Source organism: Octopus sinensis, linkage group LG12, assembly GCF_006345805.1.
Source record: "Octopus sinensis linkage group LG12, ASM634580v1, whole genome shotgun sequence".
NCBI lineage: Eukaryota > Metazoa > Mollusca > Cephalopoda > Octopoda > Octopodidae > Octopus > Octopus sinensis.
Genome location: NC_043008.1, coordinates 48,850,094 through 48,871,650, shown reverse-complemented (window position 1 = coordinate 48,871,650; position 21,557 = coordinate 48,850,094). Strand labels below are relative to the sequence as shown.

Below are 21,557 nucleotides of genomic sequence, written 5' to 3'. Positions count from 1 at the left end.
AATAAAAAAGAAATAAGTGGAAATTTTGCCGGTGAGTGTGTTACATTATAAGGCACCAAAAGAGAATGACTCTCCCCAGACACAACGTGTTATTATTTAAATAAACTGAAAAGAGACTAAATTTGGTTCCGTATTGGTAAGTGAGGTATCATAGAGTTAAATAAGAAGAATGTTTAGCAGACCAAACAACTATTCTAACATGAAAAATGCCTGAATCTAAATCCCATACATTACACACATGTTGACAGGGTGACACACGGAGAGAAAACATCGGAGAAAAAAAAGAAGGAAAGAAACATGAAATATAAAAAGCTTTAGTTTCCAGTTTTACTTTTTGTTTAGCTTTTTTTATTGTTTTTATTTTATTTTGTTTTACATCAGATTGTTTCTTTTTTTGTTTTCCCAAATGAATTCTTGTGAAAGATGAAACAAAAAGGTTATTGTTATATTTGAAACACTGACATTAACTCATGATGCATCAACGTGTTGTTGTTGGATTCAGGTTTTAAAGACCCACCACCACCACCACCACTTCCTCCCCACAAAGAAATAAATAAAACAAACGTATATTACTGAATATATTTGTATTTCTACCACAATAGAAAATGTTAGTGATTTAGTCAAACACACACACACACACACACCACCTCCCTGCTCTAAGCACTTTGTCCAATCTTCTCCCTCCCCTCCCCCTCTAGAACTGATACCCTTTGAAAATGCCTTGCTGCCCCGCCCCCTCTATTGTCTGTGGTAGCTGTCACCCTACAATGGTTCCATCTTCACATCACCCACATCAATCCCACCGGTTGAGACTGTCGAATACAAGCATCATGGCCTCTACATCTCCCCCACGAAATGAAGTGTCCAAATTCTTCTCCAAGAACGGTAAATTATAGTTTTTGTTCTTTGGGTTCATGTCTTTTACACATCCTGATCTCCATCTTCAGTATTATTGTTATTCTCAGAAGAAGGATTCATGACAAAGTTTGTGTTTTTGGTTTAGAGTTGCTTGATGAAAGCAAAAAACAAAGAGAATCAGGTACGTTGGACAAAGTAAAGCCATCATACAGGTGCAGGTGTAGCGGTGGGGTAGGAAGCTTGCTTCCCAGCCACATGGTTCTGGGTTCAGTCCTACGTTCCACTGTGAGGCATCTTGGACAAGTGTCTTCTACTATAACCCTGGGCTGAGCAAAGCCTTGTCAGTGGATTTGTTCGACAGGAAATGAAACAAGCAATCATAAATGTGTATAGGTCTTTATATCCATGCTTACCTCACACCCCACCGATTGGCAATCAGTGTTGTGTGTCGACATCCCCATAACTTAGCAGTTCAACAAAAGATACTCAAGTACCAGGCCTTGGCAGAAAAAAAAAAAAAAACAAGTACTAGAGACAATTCATTGAGCTAAAAGAGTTCTTTGAGGTGATGCCCCAGCATGGCCGTAGTTTAATGACTGAAACAAGTAAAAGAAAAAAGATGCTTTCAAAAGTTAAAATTAAATTTCAGTGAAGTCAGTCTTTGTCAATGGTTGATGCGTTTGGTCAAAATACCTCCACCTCTGCTTGCAGACCCTTAGATGTCATCCTCAACTAAAATGGCATTACACAACACAACACACATATATATACAAGATGTGGCAAAATGATCTGACATATTTGTAGGTTTAATAAAAGGGAAAGAGAGTAAAGAACGAAAAATGTGTTTTTATTTTCAAAATGTACATATATATTTCTTTATTGCCCACAAAGGGCTAAACATAGAGGGGACGAAGACAGACAAAGGGATTAAGTCGATTACATCGATCCCAGTGCGTTACTGGTACTTTATTTATCGACCCCAAAAGGATGAAAGGTAAAGTCGACCTCGGCGGAATTTGAACTCAGGACGTAATAGCAGACGAAATACGCATTTCGCTTATTGTTTCAATAAGGGCATTTTGTGACATTTTGCTTCATTTCGCTTTCAGCTGCCAACATGTATTGGACGAGCGAGTATTGTGCTTTCATTGTGGAAATGTTTATCAAGAACAATGAATCCGTAACTGCAACACGAAGAGTGTTCCGTGTGCACTTCAGGCTTGGTTGACATGACACATACCTACTCGAAACTCTGCGGCAGCAAAATTTGGCATTTGGGGTCCATACTTCTTCGAAGAAGACAATGTTACAGTGACTGTGAACTCTGATTGATATTATGTGATGCGAGAGAACTTTCTGAAACCCAAATTGAATGAACTTAATTATAGGGACTATATTTGGTTTCAACAGGAAGGGGCAACAGCCCGCACTTCTTGACATGCGATGGGGATTCTGAGGGAGATGTTCCCCGGTCATTTGATCTCATTTCGGTGACATCGGTTAGCCTTCCCAATCACCTGATTTTTTTCATGTGGGAATGCATGAAATCAGAAGTATACACTAATCGCTCTCAATCTACTGAACAGTTAAAAGATGTCATTCATCAAGAAATGGCTGCCATTCCACGTGAAACAACCTGTTGAGTTATGGACAACTTTTGTGAACACCTTTGACAGTAACGGTACCCACTTGACTGATTTTATTTTTAAAACCACATCAATCAAAATAGCATTATATATACATTTCGAAAATAAAAAGACATTTTCCGTTCTTTACCTATTTTGCTTTTATTAAACCTACAAATATGTCAAATCATTTTGCCCCACCCTGTATATATATATATATATATAAATAAATATATATTATTACGCACTGGTGGATTTCTGTATTAGGTATAGCCTTAATAAACACCCCACTAGCGCAGAAATATGTGTAGCATTGATTAAAAATATCTTCTTCCCCAACAGACTAATAACAGGTAAGTTATATATATTTTTCAAATAGTTTTATTGTATTTCATAGTAGGTTTTTTAAATGCTTATACTATTTTTTTGGATATAACTTTCTATGGGTATTCCATACAATAAAGTTATCCTGAAATAAGAGTTGCGGTTCTATTGGTAAAATCCCAAATTTGTAATAATAATATAAATGATACTCCTTACATTGCATTAGTAAAATGTAAAATAGTAAATGTCCTGATAACTTGGAATACTTATTATTCCCTAAGTTTTTTAAAAATATAAATAAATATACGTATATATATATATATATATATATATATTGTTCTATGGAAAAAGAGAAAATACAAATTTTAAATTTGCAGCCTGTTCACAGCCGTGAACTGTGTCATCATCATTTAACACCCGTTTTCCATGTTGTTTTAGGTTGGACAGTTTGACAAGCGTTGGCAGGGCCAGAGAGCTGCACCAGGCTCCAAGAGTTGGATGCCTTTCTTAATGCCAACTACTTTACAGGGTGTAGAAACGGTGCTTTGATTGTACCCCCAACCACTGGTGCTTCTTATGTGGCACCAGCACCAGTGTGTAAATAATATTTATTAGTACAAGAATATGAAAGGGATAAGAATTCAGAGAATTCTGCAAAATATTCAGTTTGGAAAATGGTGGTTTTGTCTTTTATTATGACAAGCAGTGGATTTCTAGTTGACAGATTCTGAGGAAATTTTGTAAACTGGAAAAAATATAGTTTGTAATTTTTTTAGAAGAGAAAAGTGAACTGTTTGAAAGCCATTTTATCATTTCTTCTTCATTTTCACATGTTTTTCAATAACAGCATGGGTTAGGTGAGTGCTACTGAAGCTGTTTTACAGCTGGGTACCTTTCCTGTCACTAACCCTTGCCTGTTTTTTAAGTAAGGGATCTCTTACTTCACACAGCTTCAAAAGTAAAACAAGAAGAGAGTTCATTGCTGAGAGAACTGACATTCCCTCTCATCAATTACAACTTTTAGTAAAAGCACGAGCAAATGAAAACACACACACACAATAGCCATCTTTCAATTTCCACCAGGGTGGCAAACTTGTTACCCGTGCAGCCACTCCTGCACTTTTGTCTATTTGATTGTAGCATTCTCAGTTGATGTAACAACCATCTCAATGGTTTCAGTTTGAAACTATTCGCAACAGCAAATTGTTTCCTGGCTCAGTTAACGATATAGAGATTCAACCCAGTTTCCACCAGAGTGAATGTTCTGAAGATGGGTGACAGGAACAGCATCAGGCTTTCAAAAATCAGTTTCAGCAAATTCTGTCTGCCCGACTCGAGTATGGAAAAGTGGGTGTTAAATAACGATGATGATGATGATGATGTCGAGAAACAGCCAGCTTATTGCAAGAGTCCTTTTGATGACTCCCCACCAACCTCACTTCCAGATGATGGCATTCATTTCTGGCTATCATTATTCTGCAAATAGTTTTGGAAAACTAAGAGAATTTGCCAAGTCTTACATCTGTCACTTTGCTACGACACACAGATGTGGCTGAACATTTTCATTCACAAAACTATTAAAAGACAATAAAATGGCATTTCGGATTCTCTGAGGGTCTCAAAACTAATATAAACATTAAAAGCTGGCCAAATTCAGAAATCTCATTTAAATAAATTAAACTTCCATATTGTTAAACATATTTAATTATTATTTTGAATATAAAAAGTGCTAATATCTACCTATGTTATTTTAACATACTACATTAATTCATTCATTCAGGTATGAAAAAACAGTTTTTCCTTCCTCAAAGTTATGCTGTCAATATTATCTTTGTGATTTAACATTACATCATTTTATAATATCAACATCACAAACACACACACACATTCTCATACTCAAATTTCCACTTTTACACACACACACCCAAACATTTAATTTCTTCTGATCATATCCCTCATTAACTCACCTTTTTACTCACTCTTCTCTGCCAGAAACCACAAACCCTGTTTACTCCCTCTCCACCATTATTCTGTATATTCCTTCTCACATTACTTTTTCCCTTCTTAAAAATGGTTTTCCCTTTTGTTTTCCTTCTATCTATCTGACAAAGAACAACTCCCCCCCCCACCACAAAAGCTCCATGTATTTCAGACAGTACACCTTTTTAGAACAATTTACCTGAACGTTAGATGAAGTGTTTCCTTTCTTTATTTAAAATAGTAAAGGTGTAACTGGAGGGAGATTTAGCAGCTGGTTTTAGCAGTTTGAGGCTCCTTGTCAGCTCACTACAACTGTTTTTGTTGAAGTTAATATTTTATAGCTATAAAGTAATATTCCTCCAAACAGTTTCAGAATTTGTAGACCTATCCAACCCATGCATGTTTATTAATAAACAAATATCAACTCATTGATGTCATTAAATTTCCAAAGAGATTCTTCAGATTTTGGAATGAAACAACACTGCAATAAAATGACCAATATTTTATTTCCTATATACATTCACTAAATCAAAGACAGCATCAACAGGAGGCACAGATTTTGCACAGCTGCATTGGATTGTGGTTACTTAAGAAGATTAATTCTTTCTTGCCTTCTTCTGTTTTGGCTGAAAAATATTAAACAATAGGGATACATTAGAAAATTACTATCTTTAAGTCTCACAACGAAAGATATTCAGCAACAGTACTTTGTAGTAAAGACTGTTTGCCAACATAACACGGCAGTCCTGGTTTAGGACGAATGTAGCTGTAATTTAGCTGAGTAGGGGTGCTAGATTCCCTTGTTCGAAAATATAAGGACACAGATGTGTCGTATAGCCAGCTGGAGACGATGTCTCCTGGGGCTAAATTACAGTAACATTCATCCTAAACCAGGACTGCCATGTTATGTTGGCAAACAGTCTTTACTCCAATACGAATACATATACATATAACAAGGTGAATATATACATATAACAAGCTGGAAATAAATATAAATTATATATATATATATATATATATATATATATAAACATATGATTGAAATATCTATAGTGGCACAGCATTTAGCAAATCCTTAACCAGTTAAAGATTTGTCCAGTTCCATCCTGTCTTTTGAATGGGAATTTTTTTTTAATAAAATATCAGTAAACATTCAGAAATGTCTCAGAGTGATTTACTTACTCCCTTCCCTTGTAGAAACCCCTCACCAGGCACCACTTTGTACAGAAGTCACGTCCCCAAAAGGTTGCTAATCAATGAAGATCCTGTCCATAAACAAGACATCCATTTCCAGTCAATCATTTCATTAATTAAGCAATTAGTTTTCAAACTTAATCACTTGCCTCCTGGTTTAATAGTGTACTCTAACCCTTAATCCTTTCGACAGACTCCATTTTGTTGTAAGCACCAGACCAGGTATTTTAGAGACACTTCAAAGAGGTTCTGTGGCTGGGTCTCTTCTTTGATTGCTGGCCATTGTCTTAGTTCAAAAGGTTGATTTTACTTTTCATCCTTTCAGATTCATTAAACTAATTACCAGTGATATAGAAAAACTAGATTCCCTCTCTTTTCATAAATTCATATAATATGGCCTCGAGTCAAACCAGAGAAACCATTGTCAGATATTAAGTTCACTACTGTAGCAGAGGTTTGAAACTGAATCCCTGGATACGTGGTCAGACATCACGAGCAAACTACAATAGTTTCATGTGATTGGTCTATTAAGCAACCAATCAGCATCAAGCCATCACATGATTCAATCTAGAGAGGGGTTCCCAGCCTTATTTTGCTTGTGGATGCCCTGAGAGCTGTCTTATCATCTGTGGACCCCATATATGCACATGTAAATTTTTGAAATAAAATATTTGTAGGTTAGTAAAAACTAACAATGAAACAATTCCGTTATATTCATAACAGAAATTCCAAATACAAATCTTGAAAATTTCAATAAATACAGGTACCCCTCCCAGTAAACAAAATTTATATAGGAACCCATAAATTACAATTTTTCACTCGTGGACCCCTTTAAAGCTTCAGTGGACCCCTGGGGGTCCATGTGGACTCTGGTAGGTAACCCCCTGATCTAGAATCTTCTGGTGTTCCATAAAAGACCACTTTTGGCAGTAATTAATTGCAGAATGTTGAGGCAGTCGTGCCATATGTGTCTCCATGCTTTCCACACCAGACGGCCCACACAGATGGCTCTGACAGATAACCAAGACCTCTGTCACCACGAATGTAGTACAATTGCTTCCAGTTATGCTGGGCCAGCCACATGTTGCCGCATGCATAGTGTGTCGTAAACTCCAAGCTGTGTCTCTCTCTCCCAGCATGTAATTATTGCTGTTGTTATTCGTAAAAGACTGACACAGTTTGACTTTATGTGTGATAATAAAATCTTTTGTTAGACATTCACGATTGTCATTCAGTTACTTCTTCACACAGACCACAAAACACTTTCCATTCAGCAACTCAGCGATCACACAGACCAGCCAACCCCTGCCCCAATTAATATCCTACCGATACAGTGCGCGTACGCAGCGCCCCCAGTTGCGCTGGTAATGTCAACTCGGCTATGGCTATCCAGTCCAGTACGAGAGGAACTGCGGGATCAGAGCAAAGGTTTGCACGCTCGCTCGATACAGCGGTGGTGCCAGGCTGACTGAGAGCGATAATGGCTGAACGCCACTAAGCCAGAACCGTAGCTGCACCCGAGTTGTTTTCCAAAAGCGTCTCAACCTCAAGGCTCTTCATATATTTCAAATGTTGGTTTAGAACATGGGTGAAGGTTATATTCCTGTGAACAAACACCATTTCATCTTCAGAGAACTGAATATTAAATAAAGCGAAATGTATTGAAAGAAAGAAAGAAAGAAGGAACGAAGGAAGGAAGAAAGAAAGAAGAAAGAGAGAGGGAGAAAGAAAGAGAGAAAGAGATAGAGAAAGAAAGAAAGAAAGAGAGAGAGAGAGAGAGAAAGAGAGAGAGGGTGAGAGAGAGAAAGTGAGATGGGAAGAGGAGAGAGAGGGGGGGAGTGCTCACCTTTAGGGTTCTGCAACCATAGTTGGTCAATGTAGTAATCAAGGCAACTGAGGATTTCCTTGTCATTGTATTCTGGGACGTAGACTGGGATGAACGGTTCCAGCAACTCAAACGCCTGGGAAAGAAAAAGAATAAAATATAACCGTGCAAGCAAATTGTGTGTGTGTGTGTGTGTGTGTGTGTGTGTGTGTGAGCATGCTGTTATTCATTTGTGTATGAATAAATACAGATATGCGCATTGAGTCAAAAAGAAAACAGTGACGTGTGTTCACATTCTCTGCTAATAAACCATTGCACAGTTCTGCACTTTGAAGACAAATGCAATAAGAAATCCATCACTTGACAAAAAAAAAAAGCAAGGATTGGGTGACAGGGAAGGGATCTGTTTGTAAAGCAATGCCTCAAGACCTATCTGTCCAACACAGACAAACATAGAACAAAAATGGTGCAGATGTAAGACAAATGAATAATACAACAGAAGTCTTTTTGCTGTTCTAAGTTTTAGTCTTGCAATAAAAAAAGTTGGTTCCATTCGTGTTGTAATAATCTAGACATTTGCATTCTAAAATGCCCACAAATTTATTCGAGTATATAGAAACCCAATTCACACACAGATTGAATCTCTGTTCAATAAAGACCCAGGTTGAAAGCCTCTCTGTTCAATATACACCACGATAAGTTTTTCTAGCAATTTATTTTCTATATAAAATTTATCCAACAACCAAAATGACATGGTTTCATCTATTCTGTATTATTTTTACACAATCTGATATCACAATTATACACAGGTTTCAGCCTGTTAGATTTCATCAGTGAAATTTTGAAATGCAAGATTAAAAGGCAAAAATAACTATGTAGTTGTAAAGTGGTTGATGCTAGGAAGAACATCAAGTTGTGGCCACCAACCTAAAGCATAGGGCCATGTACAAGGGAAGTAACTCTGAGTGGAAGTCAAATCAAATCATGACATGTCTAACCCATGCCAGCATGGAAAAACAGACATAAAAACAATGACAATGATGATGATGATGGTGATAGCAGTAGTTATAGAAATTACTGGAGTTAAACTTTGGTTCAGTTCAGAAAGATGCGATTTGTAGTCAGAGGGTGGCTATGGCAATCAGAGAAGCACAGAGAGAATGTGAGTAAAATTGAAGAATACAAATGGATATTTATTTGTTCACAAAGGTTATGACAAGATGAATATGGGTCGGTCATTGTATAACATGTATTATATAATCGATTTGACAGTATCACTGCTTGTCACTGATATGTCGTAATCTGTGGAATAAATATTATACTAATAACTCCATTCTTCACTGGTTATATCATCATCATCATCGTTTAATGTCCACATTGGCATGGATTGGACGGTTTGACAGGAGCTGGCCAGGCTGGAGGGCTGCCCCAGACTTGTCTGTCTATTTTGGCCCTGTTTTTACAGCTGGATGCCCTTCTTCACATCGACCACCCATCAGAGAAAAAAGACAACACAGGAGAAATTATGGTTATGTTATGAACATCATCAGTTTACAGCTATCTCTGCCCTAAGATGAAGTGGAATCTTAGTTGAGAGCCAGAATAACATCCTATGGCTTCATCGAAGCCGCGAATATGATGTGCAGTTTATTTGTGGGAAAAACAAGTACAGTTTTGCAATATACAGGGAAGGCATTACCAGTGAGAAAGTCATTGCTGGAGGATATAAAAGTTTATGTCCAAGTGGCAACTAGACTTACTGGTAGAGAAAGTAGAACAAAACAGAAAAAATATATGTAAATATATATACACATGTGCACACACTTGAAAAATGCATGCAGACACACATACACACACATATATATATATATATATATATATATATATACATATCATGGTTACAGATGCAGTATTATATATACAATGAATATTTTATCAGCAGCAGCAACATCATTTCTGAAAAGAACTTCACAAAGACATGATCACAATTTGTGTATGGTTTATCTCAGATAATTAATATTCATGAATTAAAATGATTAATATTCATGAATTAAAATTATGTTCTCAGAGGATTGGAATAGTTTCACACATTTCTTTAACTTGAAAAAGATTTAACACAATGTTTATTAGCATGGTTCAAGGTTTTGCTGAGGATTTAGAGAATTAGATCAAAAACTACAGCGACCCCATTTTTGCTTTTTAATGACTTAGACCAGGAAGGACAGTCCTGAATGTTTGCCAAAAATGCCCTCAAGGGTCAGGATGGGAGGCAGGTGTTAAACTGGACAACAGATTGTCTACCTTCCAAAAAACAGGAATGACCTCTCATTGGAAAATTTCTGTTACAGAAATTTCACTAACAGTATTAAGGTCAATCAGAAGTTATTAAAGAAGAGTCTTGCATAAGGATTGAACTCAGAGCCAGATAGTTGCTAAATGTTTTATTAGCAATCCACATTCTTAATTTGAGAATGTGACAGAGAACAGTTACTGTTAGTATTTGTTGATGTTTTTGCAGTGGAATCTGAGGGGAGCAATTAGCAATGATGTCATGTCAGAAATAATTGAAAAAGGGAATTCCATGTCTTATGAAATAGATAAATAAATAAACATTTCCTTATAAAAATCAAACAGAACATGTTCTAAAAAAAAAGAAAAAAGAAAAAAAAGAAACTACAAACAAGCAATAGATGTGAATGATATTGATGTAGGTTCTCGTTGGGAGTGAGATTATCTCCCTTAGAACCTTTCTCTATATTCAGGAGATTTATTGGGTTACATTAGAAATGTGATGCTGAGAAGTTAATTCTTTAACTTTTTATTGAATTGCTGGCGATAGTCGCCTGGAGCCTGTCCGAGTCCGGTCAACAAGAAGGACTCGAATTCAGCAGTGCAGGATCACAAGACAAACCACCATCAATTTTGCTGTTTCTTGAAGCTACAAACTCTTATTAGATCAACCCAGGAAATAAAGGGTTAACTTCATTGAACATTATTCTTAATCCTTCAGCATTTAAATTGGCCCAAATACACTGTTTTAAGTTAAAACTGGACAGATTCAGCCTCTCACACCAACCCTACAATGCCACTCTTGAAATTGCAATCATACCACTGAAATCTCAAAGCTACAAGAAGATAAGGCAAAACAATTGGAATCAATAATAAACTTTTGACAAAATATTCTGAATATTCAAGGGTTAAATGAAAAAAATTAGATTTTTAAAAACAACAAAATTCTTACTTTGAAACTCAACAGTTTCAGACAAACAGTTACATCTGACTGCAACACATGCCTAGACTACCACACCACACCTACTACTGCATATACATCACACCCTAACCATTGCAACCTACACCAAACATCCTGACCATATATATCGTTAGGCTTTCACTTCATACACGTCAGTTCAATTTGATTCGTTCTCAGTCGAAAGACGCCTGTTGTTATTTCTTCTTGTTTGTATTCGTAAATGCGTGCCATGGTCTCTGCTTTTTGTCTATTTGCTTTCTTTTGTTTTTGTTACCGTACACATTTGCCAGCTTTCTTACAAAGGGGTCTAATGCTCTTAGCTTAGACTTTTTTGGAGGCAACCAGATCGAACCATCTCAAGTGTAACTGTCCAAAATGGTCGTGACATCTGGTACTTGACTGATGAAAGAAAGCCAAGAATGACCTGTCTTGTTTTTTGCCTGTCCTTCTAATTGTTGTTTCTCTTGTCCGCCTTTGTATCATCTATCTTTCCGAATGCTTTAATGCCCTCTATTGCCTTTTTGTTCCAATTTTATATATATATATAATAAAGGGTAAAATTAATTAATCAATTAATAATTAATAATTTTACCAAGTAGTTTGGTATGTAAAAGAACCATTATCGGTAAACTTATGCAAAAATTCTATAATTATGAGCATAATTACAATTAGGATTCAGCAAATATTTGCTTCACCACATATCTGGGAGATATCTTATGGTAGTAGAATAGTGTTTTGACTGCTATTTCTAAATTTTTGGTATTTGGTGAAGCAAATTTTTGCTGAACCCTAATTATAATTATGCTCATAATTATAGAATTTTTGTGTGTGTATATATATATGTATATTTCTACTCAGATAGATCTACCTGACAGTTACACATTCACACACACATACAAATAGAAAAGTGTACCTCTTTCTGAAGAAGGTAGTGTGGTGTGCACTTCTCGCGTTGGTCACTTGGATTGGCTACAATATCCACAATTCCAGCAACAATACCATTGGACTGAAAAGGAGAAAGAGAGAAGTTTGTGTTATGTGTGAAATACAGCAACAAACTGAGAGAGAGAGAGAGAGAGAGAGAGAGGAGAGACTTATTAGAATTTCAGACGTGTTAAGACCTGACATAGAGTCATCAAGAAATGTCCAACACATTATGAGAGGAAAAGTGGTGGTGGGGGCATGGGGTGGGGGGTGGGGGACATGGTCGTGTTGATGATGAATTCTTTGCAACAAATTTGATTTATCTCCCCTTAGAATTTTGGTTTCTCTCTACTTTCCAACATCAAGGCATTGTACTTAATAATAATAATAATAATAATAATAATAATAATAATAATAACAATCCTTTCTACTCTAGGCACAAGGCCTGAAATTTTGGGGGAGGGGTCCTGTCGATTAGATCGACCCCAGTATGCAAATGGTAATTAATTTATCGATCCTGAAAGGATGAAAGACAAAGTCAACCTCAATTTATATTCATGTTTTTTATAATAATTACTGGTATCCTTATGTATTACTATATTTTATATCTTATATGCAAAGAATAATATGCTATATGTATGTATATTATTATAATTACCAGTTTAATAAATAAATAGGTTAACATTTTAATGTCCAAAAGTTGATGAACCAACTATTGTTCTCCATTTTCTTATTTGCGATATATATCTATATCTATCTATCTATATATATATATATATATATAAATTTATACCAAAGGCCAAAGTTCTAGTAAGTAGAAAGGCGAACTCATCACACACCCCCTCAGGTAGGTGGCCCAGCTCGATCTGTAGAAAAAGTGTAGGTAGAAACTCCATAAAATGTACCCAGTGTAAGCTATGGACACATAAGAGGTGCAGAATCATCAAAGGAAGATTAACAAAGAAGATAGCTTTCATGTGCAGCAAATGCACAGGGGCAATAAACACCACAGATGCTCAGAAAACAGATTCCATCACACTCCAGGGGGAGAAACTAGAAGTAGTTGATATCTTCCGCTACCTGGGTGACCAAGTTAGTAGTGAGGGTGGATGCTCAGAGAGCATCACCACTAGAATAAGAATAGCTTGGGCAAAGTTAAGAAAGCTCCTACCCCTACTGGTGACAAAGGGCTTCTCGTTCAGAGTAAAAGGTAGATTGTACCATGCATGTGTGCAAACTGCCATGCTTCATGGCAGTGAATTATGGGCCATGACTGCGAAGGACATGTGTACGCTCAAAAGAAATGAAGCTAGCATGATCTGCTGGATGTGTAATGTCAGTGTGCATACACGACAGAGTGTAAGTGCTCTGAAAGAAATGTTGGACATAAGAAGCATAGGATGTGGCGTGCAAGAGAGACGTTTGCGCTGGTATGGTCATGAACTACAGATGGACAAGGAGAAATGTGTGAAGAAGTGCTACTCCCAAACAGTTGAGGAGACCTATTGAGTCAAGTACATCAACATTAAAATGAAAATCAAATGGAAATTCTAGTTGTGATATCCATGCCGGTGGCACATAAAAAGCACCATCCAAACATGGCCGAAGCCAGTGTCACCTTGACTGGCTTCCGTGCCAGTGGCACATAAAAGCACCAACTGATCGTGGCCATTGCCAGCCTCCTCTGGCCCCTGTGCTGGTGGCATATAAAAACCACCCACTACACTCACAGAGTGGTTGGTGTTAGGAAGGGCATCCAGCTGTAGAAACACTCCCAGATCAGACTGGAGCCTGGTGCAACCTCCTAGCTACCCAGACCCTGGTTGAACCATCCAACCCATACTAGCATGGAAAACGGACGTTAAATGATGATGATGATGACACACATACAGATACATACAAGCATATATATAAATTTATACACACACACACAGATACATACAAGCATATATATATGTGTACATACATACATACATACATATGCACACACATAAGAGGCATATATACACACACATACAGAATTAAATATACACAAATACATACTTAGATGTATATATACAAACATTTGTACATGTGGAGGAAGAAGTAAAGGGAAAAAGAAAAAGATGAGGAGGAGGAAGTAAAAAAAGGCAGAAAGAATAAATTCTACCCACCCCCTCCCTTTCTCCATCCTCATCCTCATCATTTCTCCCCCAGCCCCACCTTTTTTTGAAAAGAGGAAAAAATAAGAAAAGGAAAAGATGGAAAAGGAAGAAAATAAAGAATTAAAAAAGGAAATTCTATATAAAAAGGAGGTAAAAGAAGAGAGAGAAAGAAGGTGAAACCCCACCCAAACAAGAATGGTAAATTGGCTGCAGATGACAATAATTCTTTAGAGAAAATAATAACAACATAACAGAGGGAAAAAAACAACATACAATTCTGTTAAACTACATGTACACATGTATGTATGTGTGCATGAGTATATAATGTATATATATACACATATATAGACTGAGAGACATCTCTGTATCCCACACATAAACTTACACAAGCAGTAGTCAACGTTTCACACCTCATCACCAGTGCCATGTTGTCCTAACAAGCAAAAGTTACTGGCTCTCTGACAGCCAGAAACAGTAACACAACCGTCTCTCTGAGAAGTGTTTGGGTGACGTAAAGAACTGGATTCCAATCTGCTAGAAACAAAGTTGCCATGGATACGAACACTAATGTGGAGACAAAGCCTCCAAACCAAATGGCGCCTTTGTAAACCAATATACTACAAGAACCACACACACCCACACACATCATGCATGTGTGTGTGTGTACCAGTGTAAAACATGACAAGTTGCAAGTTATGCCAAAAGAAGGTAACTTAGCTACTTGATAAATAGAGATTGATAAAGTACCAGATTCAAAAATGTACTGGGATCAGTAAGATAAATAGAAAAGAGCCTTTCAGACAGTGCCCTAATGAATGAAACCAGTAAGTATTTTTACACACACACACACACACACGTGAGTGGACAAATAAAAGAAAGAGGCATTCAACATATTTACTAAGAGTTACATATATTATTATTTAAAACACAGGGCTGAATCAAACAGTTTTAAATAATAAAAATAATAATAATGACTCAACCCCACTCTCTGTTGTCCTACACAAAATCAATGTGCACTACGAGATGAGAAAGAATGGATGTCTCAACCACTTTCATTTCATGAATGATTTAAAACTATTCACAAAAACAGAGCCTGAAATGGAGAGGGGGTCGAGATTGTGTAAATGTACAGCAAGGATCTAGGGATGGAATTCGGTATCTCGAAGTGTACGTTGCTCACTTTGAAACGAGGGAAAAGAGCAGATGGCAAGGACATAGAATTTCCCTACGTAGAGATAATGGAAGACCTGGATGATGATGGGAAAAGTACCTTGGGATCCCGGAGTTAGACAATATCTTACACAAAGAAATGAAAAACAAGGAAATAAAATCTCAATTTCTTACCCAATCATTTTTCAATATTTTCCTAAAATTGTGGAAAAGAGATATTTTATCACAGGATATCTGAAAAATTAAGAAGGATAAAAGTTGAATGTTTCTTTTGGCTGCAGAAAATACAACAAACGGTTCCAATAGCATCAAAGACAGACATTCAGGCATGTAAAGTGTTGACATTAAAAATCTCACACAGCAAACAACATCAATAGAAGTAAGCAACTACGAGGGTGAGTCAAAGAGTAATGCCGTTTTGTTTAGGACAGGTATAATTACCAACACAGGAACTTGTATCATGCATCAAAATGAAGCTGGTCCTCTGTGGATCACATCCCTACTTCACAACATAGTCACCTTTTTTCTCAATAGCAATGTTCCACCTTCGAATGAGCGCATGTATCCCTGCCCCATAAAATTCTGTTGACTGTTCTTTGAGCCACTTCTTCACTACAGTTTTTACTCCCTCGTCACTGGAATAATGTTTGCATCTCAAACCCTCTTTCATGGGGCCAAAAAGATGATAGTCTGAAGGCGCTAAATCTAGTGACGAGGAAGAGAAAACTGTAGTGAAGAAGTGGCTCAAAGAACAGTCAACAGAATTTTACGGGGCGGGAATACAGGCTCTCATTCAAGGTGGTACATTGCTATAGAGAGAAACAGTGACTATGTTGAGAAGTAAGGATGTGATCTATAGAGAACCAGCTTCATTTTGATGTATGATACATGTTCCTGTGCTGGTAATTATACCTGTCCTAAACAAAACGGCATTACTTCCTGACTCACCATCGTATATGATAAACAGGCTGACTTTTAGTTAATAGACAAAAAGCTGGAAGATTAATTAAAATCAAAATTTGGGATGCAAACAGATACAATATGGATATATGATGGATAATGACCATTGATAAACTTACATAGTCATAATTCTCGTCTTTGACGCTAGTTGTGCCCCAGAGTCCATTCACACCATCGACAGCTACCAGGACACGATGTCTGTGGAGAGATAAATGCAATCTGAATTAAATATATACAGATACACACACGCATACACACAATCCATAAACATACATACTATCTTCTCTCTCCCACGCACAGGTATATAATTTGACACCTGCATATATACACAACTAGTCACATAAACTTGACACTTGCACATGTGTGGTGTGTAATGTATTTATCATCATCGTTAAACGTCAGTTTTCCACGCTGGCATGGGTTGGACGGTTTGACTGGGGACTGGCAAGCCAGGCGGCTGCACCAGGCCCCAATCTGATCTGACAAGGTTTCTACACTCCAAGAGTGTAGTGGGTGCTTATTATGTGCTACTGGCACGAGTGTCAGTCAAGCGGCGCTGGCATTGACCACGTTCGGATGGTACTTTTTACGTGCCACCAGCATGGGGAGCCAGTCAGGTGGCACTGGTACCAACCTACACTTGAATGGTGCTTATTATGTGCCACTGGCATGGGGAGCCAGTTAGGTGGCACTCGCATCGGCCACAACTACAACTTCCATTTTGATTTGCTTTTGATTTTTGATTTTACTTGACTCAACAGATCTTCTGAAGTGCAGCGTATTGCCTGATGATTCAAGGGTAGCTTTTAAATGGGCTGGTTATGCAACACTGGTATAGGCCATGGCTGTGACCTCACTTTACTTACCGGGTCTTCTCAATCACAGCATATCTTCAGAGGTCTCGGTCTCTTGTCTATATATACAGCTCAAATTTACAGAAAACAAAAGATGAAAACAAGTGAGGAAACAACGAACAAGTGTATTAGTTTAATGCTGGCAAAGAATGGAAAAGTATTCGACATTTCGAGCCTATGCTCTTCGATGAAAAGGATTGAGAGGAAAAAAAAAAAACTGCAGAGAGAGAAAAAATTGTGTAGGGATTAATGGTCCCACATAATGAAATATATCTATATATAAGTAAATAAATGGAGTTGAACGCAGATGCTATTCAACTTCTTTTACTTTCGACATATGTTTCGAAGACAACATTGGTTTTAGGCTCTCTTTCTTTCCTGATGAGAAGATTGCATTTTACACTGTTTATTCCTTTGGAATAAAACCAATGTTGTCTTCGAAATATATGTCGAAAGTAAAAGAATTTTATTAACATCTTCATTCAACTCCATTTATTTACTTATGCTACACATTAACCCGGAGTTTCTACCTTTGAATAGGTCGCTACATCCTTGTTACTTGCGTGAATTTTGCTACCCTGGTAACTGTTTATTGAATTTTCCATGTTAATGGTAAACAAAGGATAATTCATTCATCCATTTATATAATATATATATATATATATATATACACTACACACACACAGGTATCTTTGTATATATATTTAATAGCAGTTTGACTCAGCTCCACATTACATAAAGTTTTGTGGAGACACATGAGGCATCCATTTAATCATACACAAATACAGTGTCAGCCACAAACCACGTACATTAGTATACACATCACACACACACAACTGGGAGACCCACAATTCACTGTTGGCATAATCATGTAATGTCTGCAATAACAAAATATTTTTAATGATGTTTCACAATGTTGCTTACTTCTTCTCAGAAGCTGATTTCTTTACTTCTTTCAGAATAATCCCACAACATCACTGGCATATCTTGGTCTTGCTAAACCCTGGAATTATAAACAAAATGCCAAATGAAAAACAAATGAAAAAACAAAACAAAAAAAATCTAAATAGAGACGTGGAATAAAGTAAATGACATTTGACATTAGAGGTAGAAACTAATTTTTTTGGTATTTGTTGGAAGAGGAATGATAGCAGCAGTGAACAGTTTCAAAGCCTCCAAGAATGATGGGAGGAAGTTATCCTCAGACCAAATACCTGGTCATAATTCTTGGAGCGGATTCTTCAACTGAAGCTACCTAGGAGCCAAGTGTTGGAGTGAAACTGGTCAACAGAATATATCTCCAGCCTCAAACCATTCCATTAGATTCTCACACACTTTCCATCAACTACATTTCACTCAAGGCATTAATTGACCAAAGGCTGTAGAAGAAGATACTTGTCCAAGGTGCCACACATTGGGATTGGATCCCAAACCTCAGGTGAACACCTTAACCCCACAGCTATGCCTATGACCATACTGACTGCACTGTTACTCTTTTTCTAACTCCCTGAATTGGGGCAGATAATTTAATACTATTTAATATTTAATACTATTAATCGTCATCATCATCATCATCGTTTAACGTCTGCTTTCCATGCTAGCATGGGTTGGACAATTTGATTGAGGACTGGCAAACCAGATGGCTGCACCAGGCTCCAGTCTTGATCTCACAGAGTCTCTACAGCTGGATGCCTTTCCTAATGCCAACCACATCGGGGCCAGTCAGGCAGTACTGGCAACACCTCGCTCGAATTTTTTTACACATGCCAACGGCAGAGGTGCCAGTAAGGCGACGTTGGTAATGATCCCGCTTGAATAGTGCCTCCTACATGCCACCAGCAATACTTACAAATTGAATTAATTCAGATAACGTTGTTCCTTCTTCAGCAGATTCTCGTTTACTCCAGATATACTTTGAGGTAGTCTGAAAAATATATAAACACAATCACATTATAAATATATATATATATATATATATATATATATATACATACACACACACACTCACAGACATATACACACATATAAAATGCACATACACATAACATACTGTGGACACACACACACATGTACATTACATATGCACACACACGAGAGAGAGAGAGATTCAGGCAGACAAAAGGAAAACATATGTACAGCATTAAAAAAACTTCTCACTATCTCAGATTTCCTTCTGCAGCTCAGCCTCTCCACAAACAAAATAATAAAAAAAATAAGAAAAAAACAGAAAATATATAAAAACACCCACATCTGTTCTCTATACAAAGTCAGATTCCGTTTCTCTGCATCTCGATGCAACAAGATAAAAAAAAAAAAATAATAAAATTCCCTCCACTGAAACTTAAGTCAGTTCCTCATTGCTAGAGATATGTAGTGTCACAACGACCAAACTGGTAATTACTGGTATGGCACCAAACAGCATTGCTTTTGTGACAAACTGACAAACGAGATAAAGCAGAGGCTTGCTGGTTTGGAATCTTGGTCAGATACAACTTTGGTTTTAACTAATTAATGATTTCAAATTTTGCCACAAGGCCAGCAATTTCAGGGAAGGGCATGTGTTGATAACATCAACCCCATCGCTTAACTGGTACTTTTTTTGTCAATCCCAAAGGGACGAATGGTAAAGCCGACCATGGTGGAATTTGATCTCAGTACATAAAGACGAATGAAACGCCAGTAAGCATTTTGGTCATGCTGCCAAGGATTCTACCGGCTCACCATCTGATTTAACAAAGTAATAAAAATATTTTTATGAAGGAGCATTGCTTAGTGGTTAGGGTGTTAGCTCGCAATTGTAAGATCAAGAGTTCAATTCCTGGTGGAGTGTTGTGACCTTGAGCAAGACACTTTAATATCACGATTCTCCAGTTCACTCAGCTGGCAAAAACGAGTTGTACCTGTAATTCTTTATCACTGTGAATCTCCCTGAGAACTACATTCAGGCCACAAGTGTCTGTGGAGTACTCAGCCACTTGTAGATTAATTTTATGAGCAAGTTGTGTGGTAAGTAGCTTGTTTACCAACCAAATGGTTCTGGTTCAGTCCCACTGCGTGGCACCTTGGGCAAGTGCCTTCTACTATAGCCTTAGGCCGACCAAAGCCATGTGAGTGGATTTGGTAGATGGAAACTGAAAGAAGCCCATCATATATATGTGGCCGTTGCCAGCGCCCCCCCGACTGGCTTCCGTGCCGGTGGCACATTAAAAGCTCCAACCGATCGTGGCTGATGCCGGACCCTCCTGGCACCTGTGCAGGTGGCACGTAAAAAGCACCCACTACACTCGCGGAGTGGTTGACGTTAGGAAGGGCATCCAGCTGTAGAAACTCTGCCAGATCAGACTGGAGCCTGGTGCAGCCCCTGGCTTCCCAGACCCCGGTTGAACCGTCCAACCTGTGCTAGCGCGGAAAACGGACGTTAAACGATGATGATGATATATATATATATGTGTGTGTGTGTGCACCCCAGGCTAAAGAAGATCTTCGCCCAGGTACGGTGTTGTTATCTGTTTGGTGGGATATGAAAGGTTTAGTCCACTTTCAACTTTTAAACCCGAACCAACCAATTACATAGGAGATCTACAGCAAGCAGCTTGCGTGGCTTAAGTTCGCACTAGAATAAAAATGACCATCTTTGGTTTCAAAACGGAAGGTATTCTTCCATCAGACTAATGCTTGGGCATATACAGCAAGGATGACATTCGAAAGGCTGAAGCAGTTTGAATGGGAAACGATGCCCCACCCACCCACCCACCGGATACTGCTCCTTCCAATTATCATTTATTCTGCAATCTTCAAAATCATTTGGACGGAAAAAATATGAATTCTGTAGAGGAGGTCAGAACAGTACTGGAGGAGTGAATTTTGGAAAAGGGGCCCTGCTAGACTATCATATAGATGGAAGAGCATTGGAGAAAATGAAAGGGAGTATATTTTAGATTATAAAAGAAATTTGTTTATCTTAATTTTGAAAAACAAAGAAAACCACATTATTTATGGGCTGACCCAATATGTGTGTGGGGGTGTACTTAATTGTGGGTTAACAAGGCTACAAATGGTTTCATGTAAAAAGACAAAAAAGAGATATTTACAATTTTCAAGTGTGCTACATGGTAGCATTGGTACTCTTCTCTATTTTACGCATGAACGCACAGAATTCTCATACCTTTATATCCTGTAAAAATACTTCATTCTGACTCTTGAACAATTTCAACCAATCCACTGCTATGAGAGGGAAGTCGATTCGACCCGGTTTGAATGTTGACATAGAGATTTCTCGCCAAGCCTTTTTCCACATTGACGCTGAAAAACAATATTGGTAATTTCTTTTATTGGCTGAAGGCAACAAATTCTTGAGGGATGGGGGGGGGTCATGGTTGGAGAAGTGATCCCAGTAATTCAATACCATTTGTTATTTTATCAATCCGGTTGAGATTTGAACACAGAACA

At 37.6% G+C, this 21,557-nt stretch overlaps 1 protein-coding gene across 1 annotated transcript in view; it reads right to left on the bottom strand.

Moving 5' to 3' along the window:
- Positions 1–5,274: 5,274 nt before the first annotated feature.
- Positions 5,275–21,557, bottom strand: part of LOC115217848 (28S ribosomal protein S29, mitochondrial-like) — a 62,407-nt gene continuing 46,124 nt past the window's right edge. The window contains 9 exon segments of the mRNA XM_029787547.2: positions 5,275–5,413; positions 7,828–7,942; positions 11,970–12,062; positions 15,469–15,528; positions 16,374–16,452; positions 18,033–18,077; positions 18,080–18,111; positions 18,958–19,032; positions 21,274–21,410. Of these exon segments, the coding sequence (XP_029643407.1) occupies positions 5,328–5,413; positions 7,828–7,942; positions 11,970–12,062; positions 15,469–15,528; positions 16,374–16,452; positions 18,033–18,077; positions 18,080–18,111; positions 18,958–19,032; positions 21,274–21,410 (722 nt within the window). The 3' untranslated portion in view covers positions 5,275–5,327.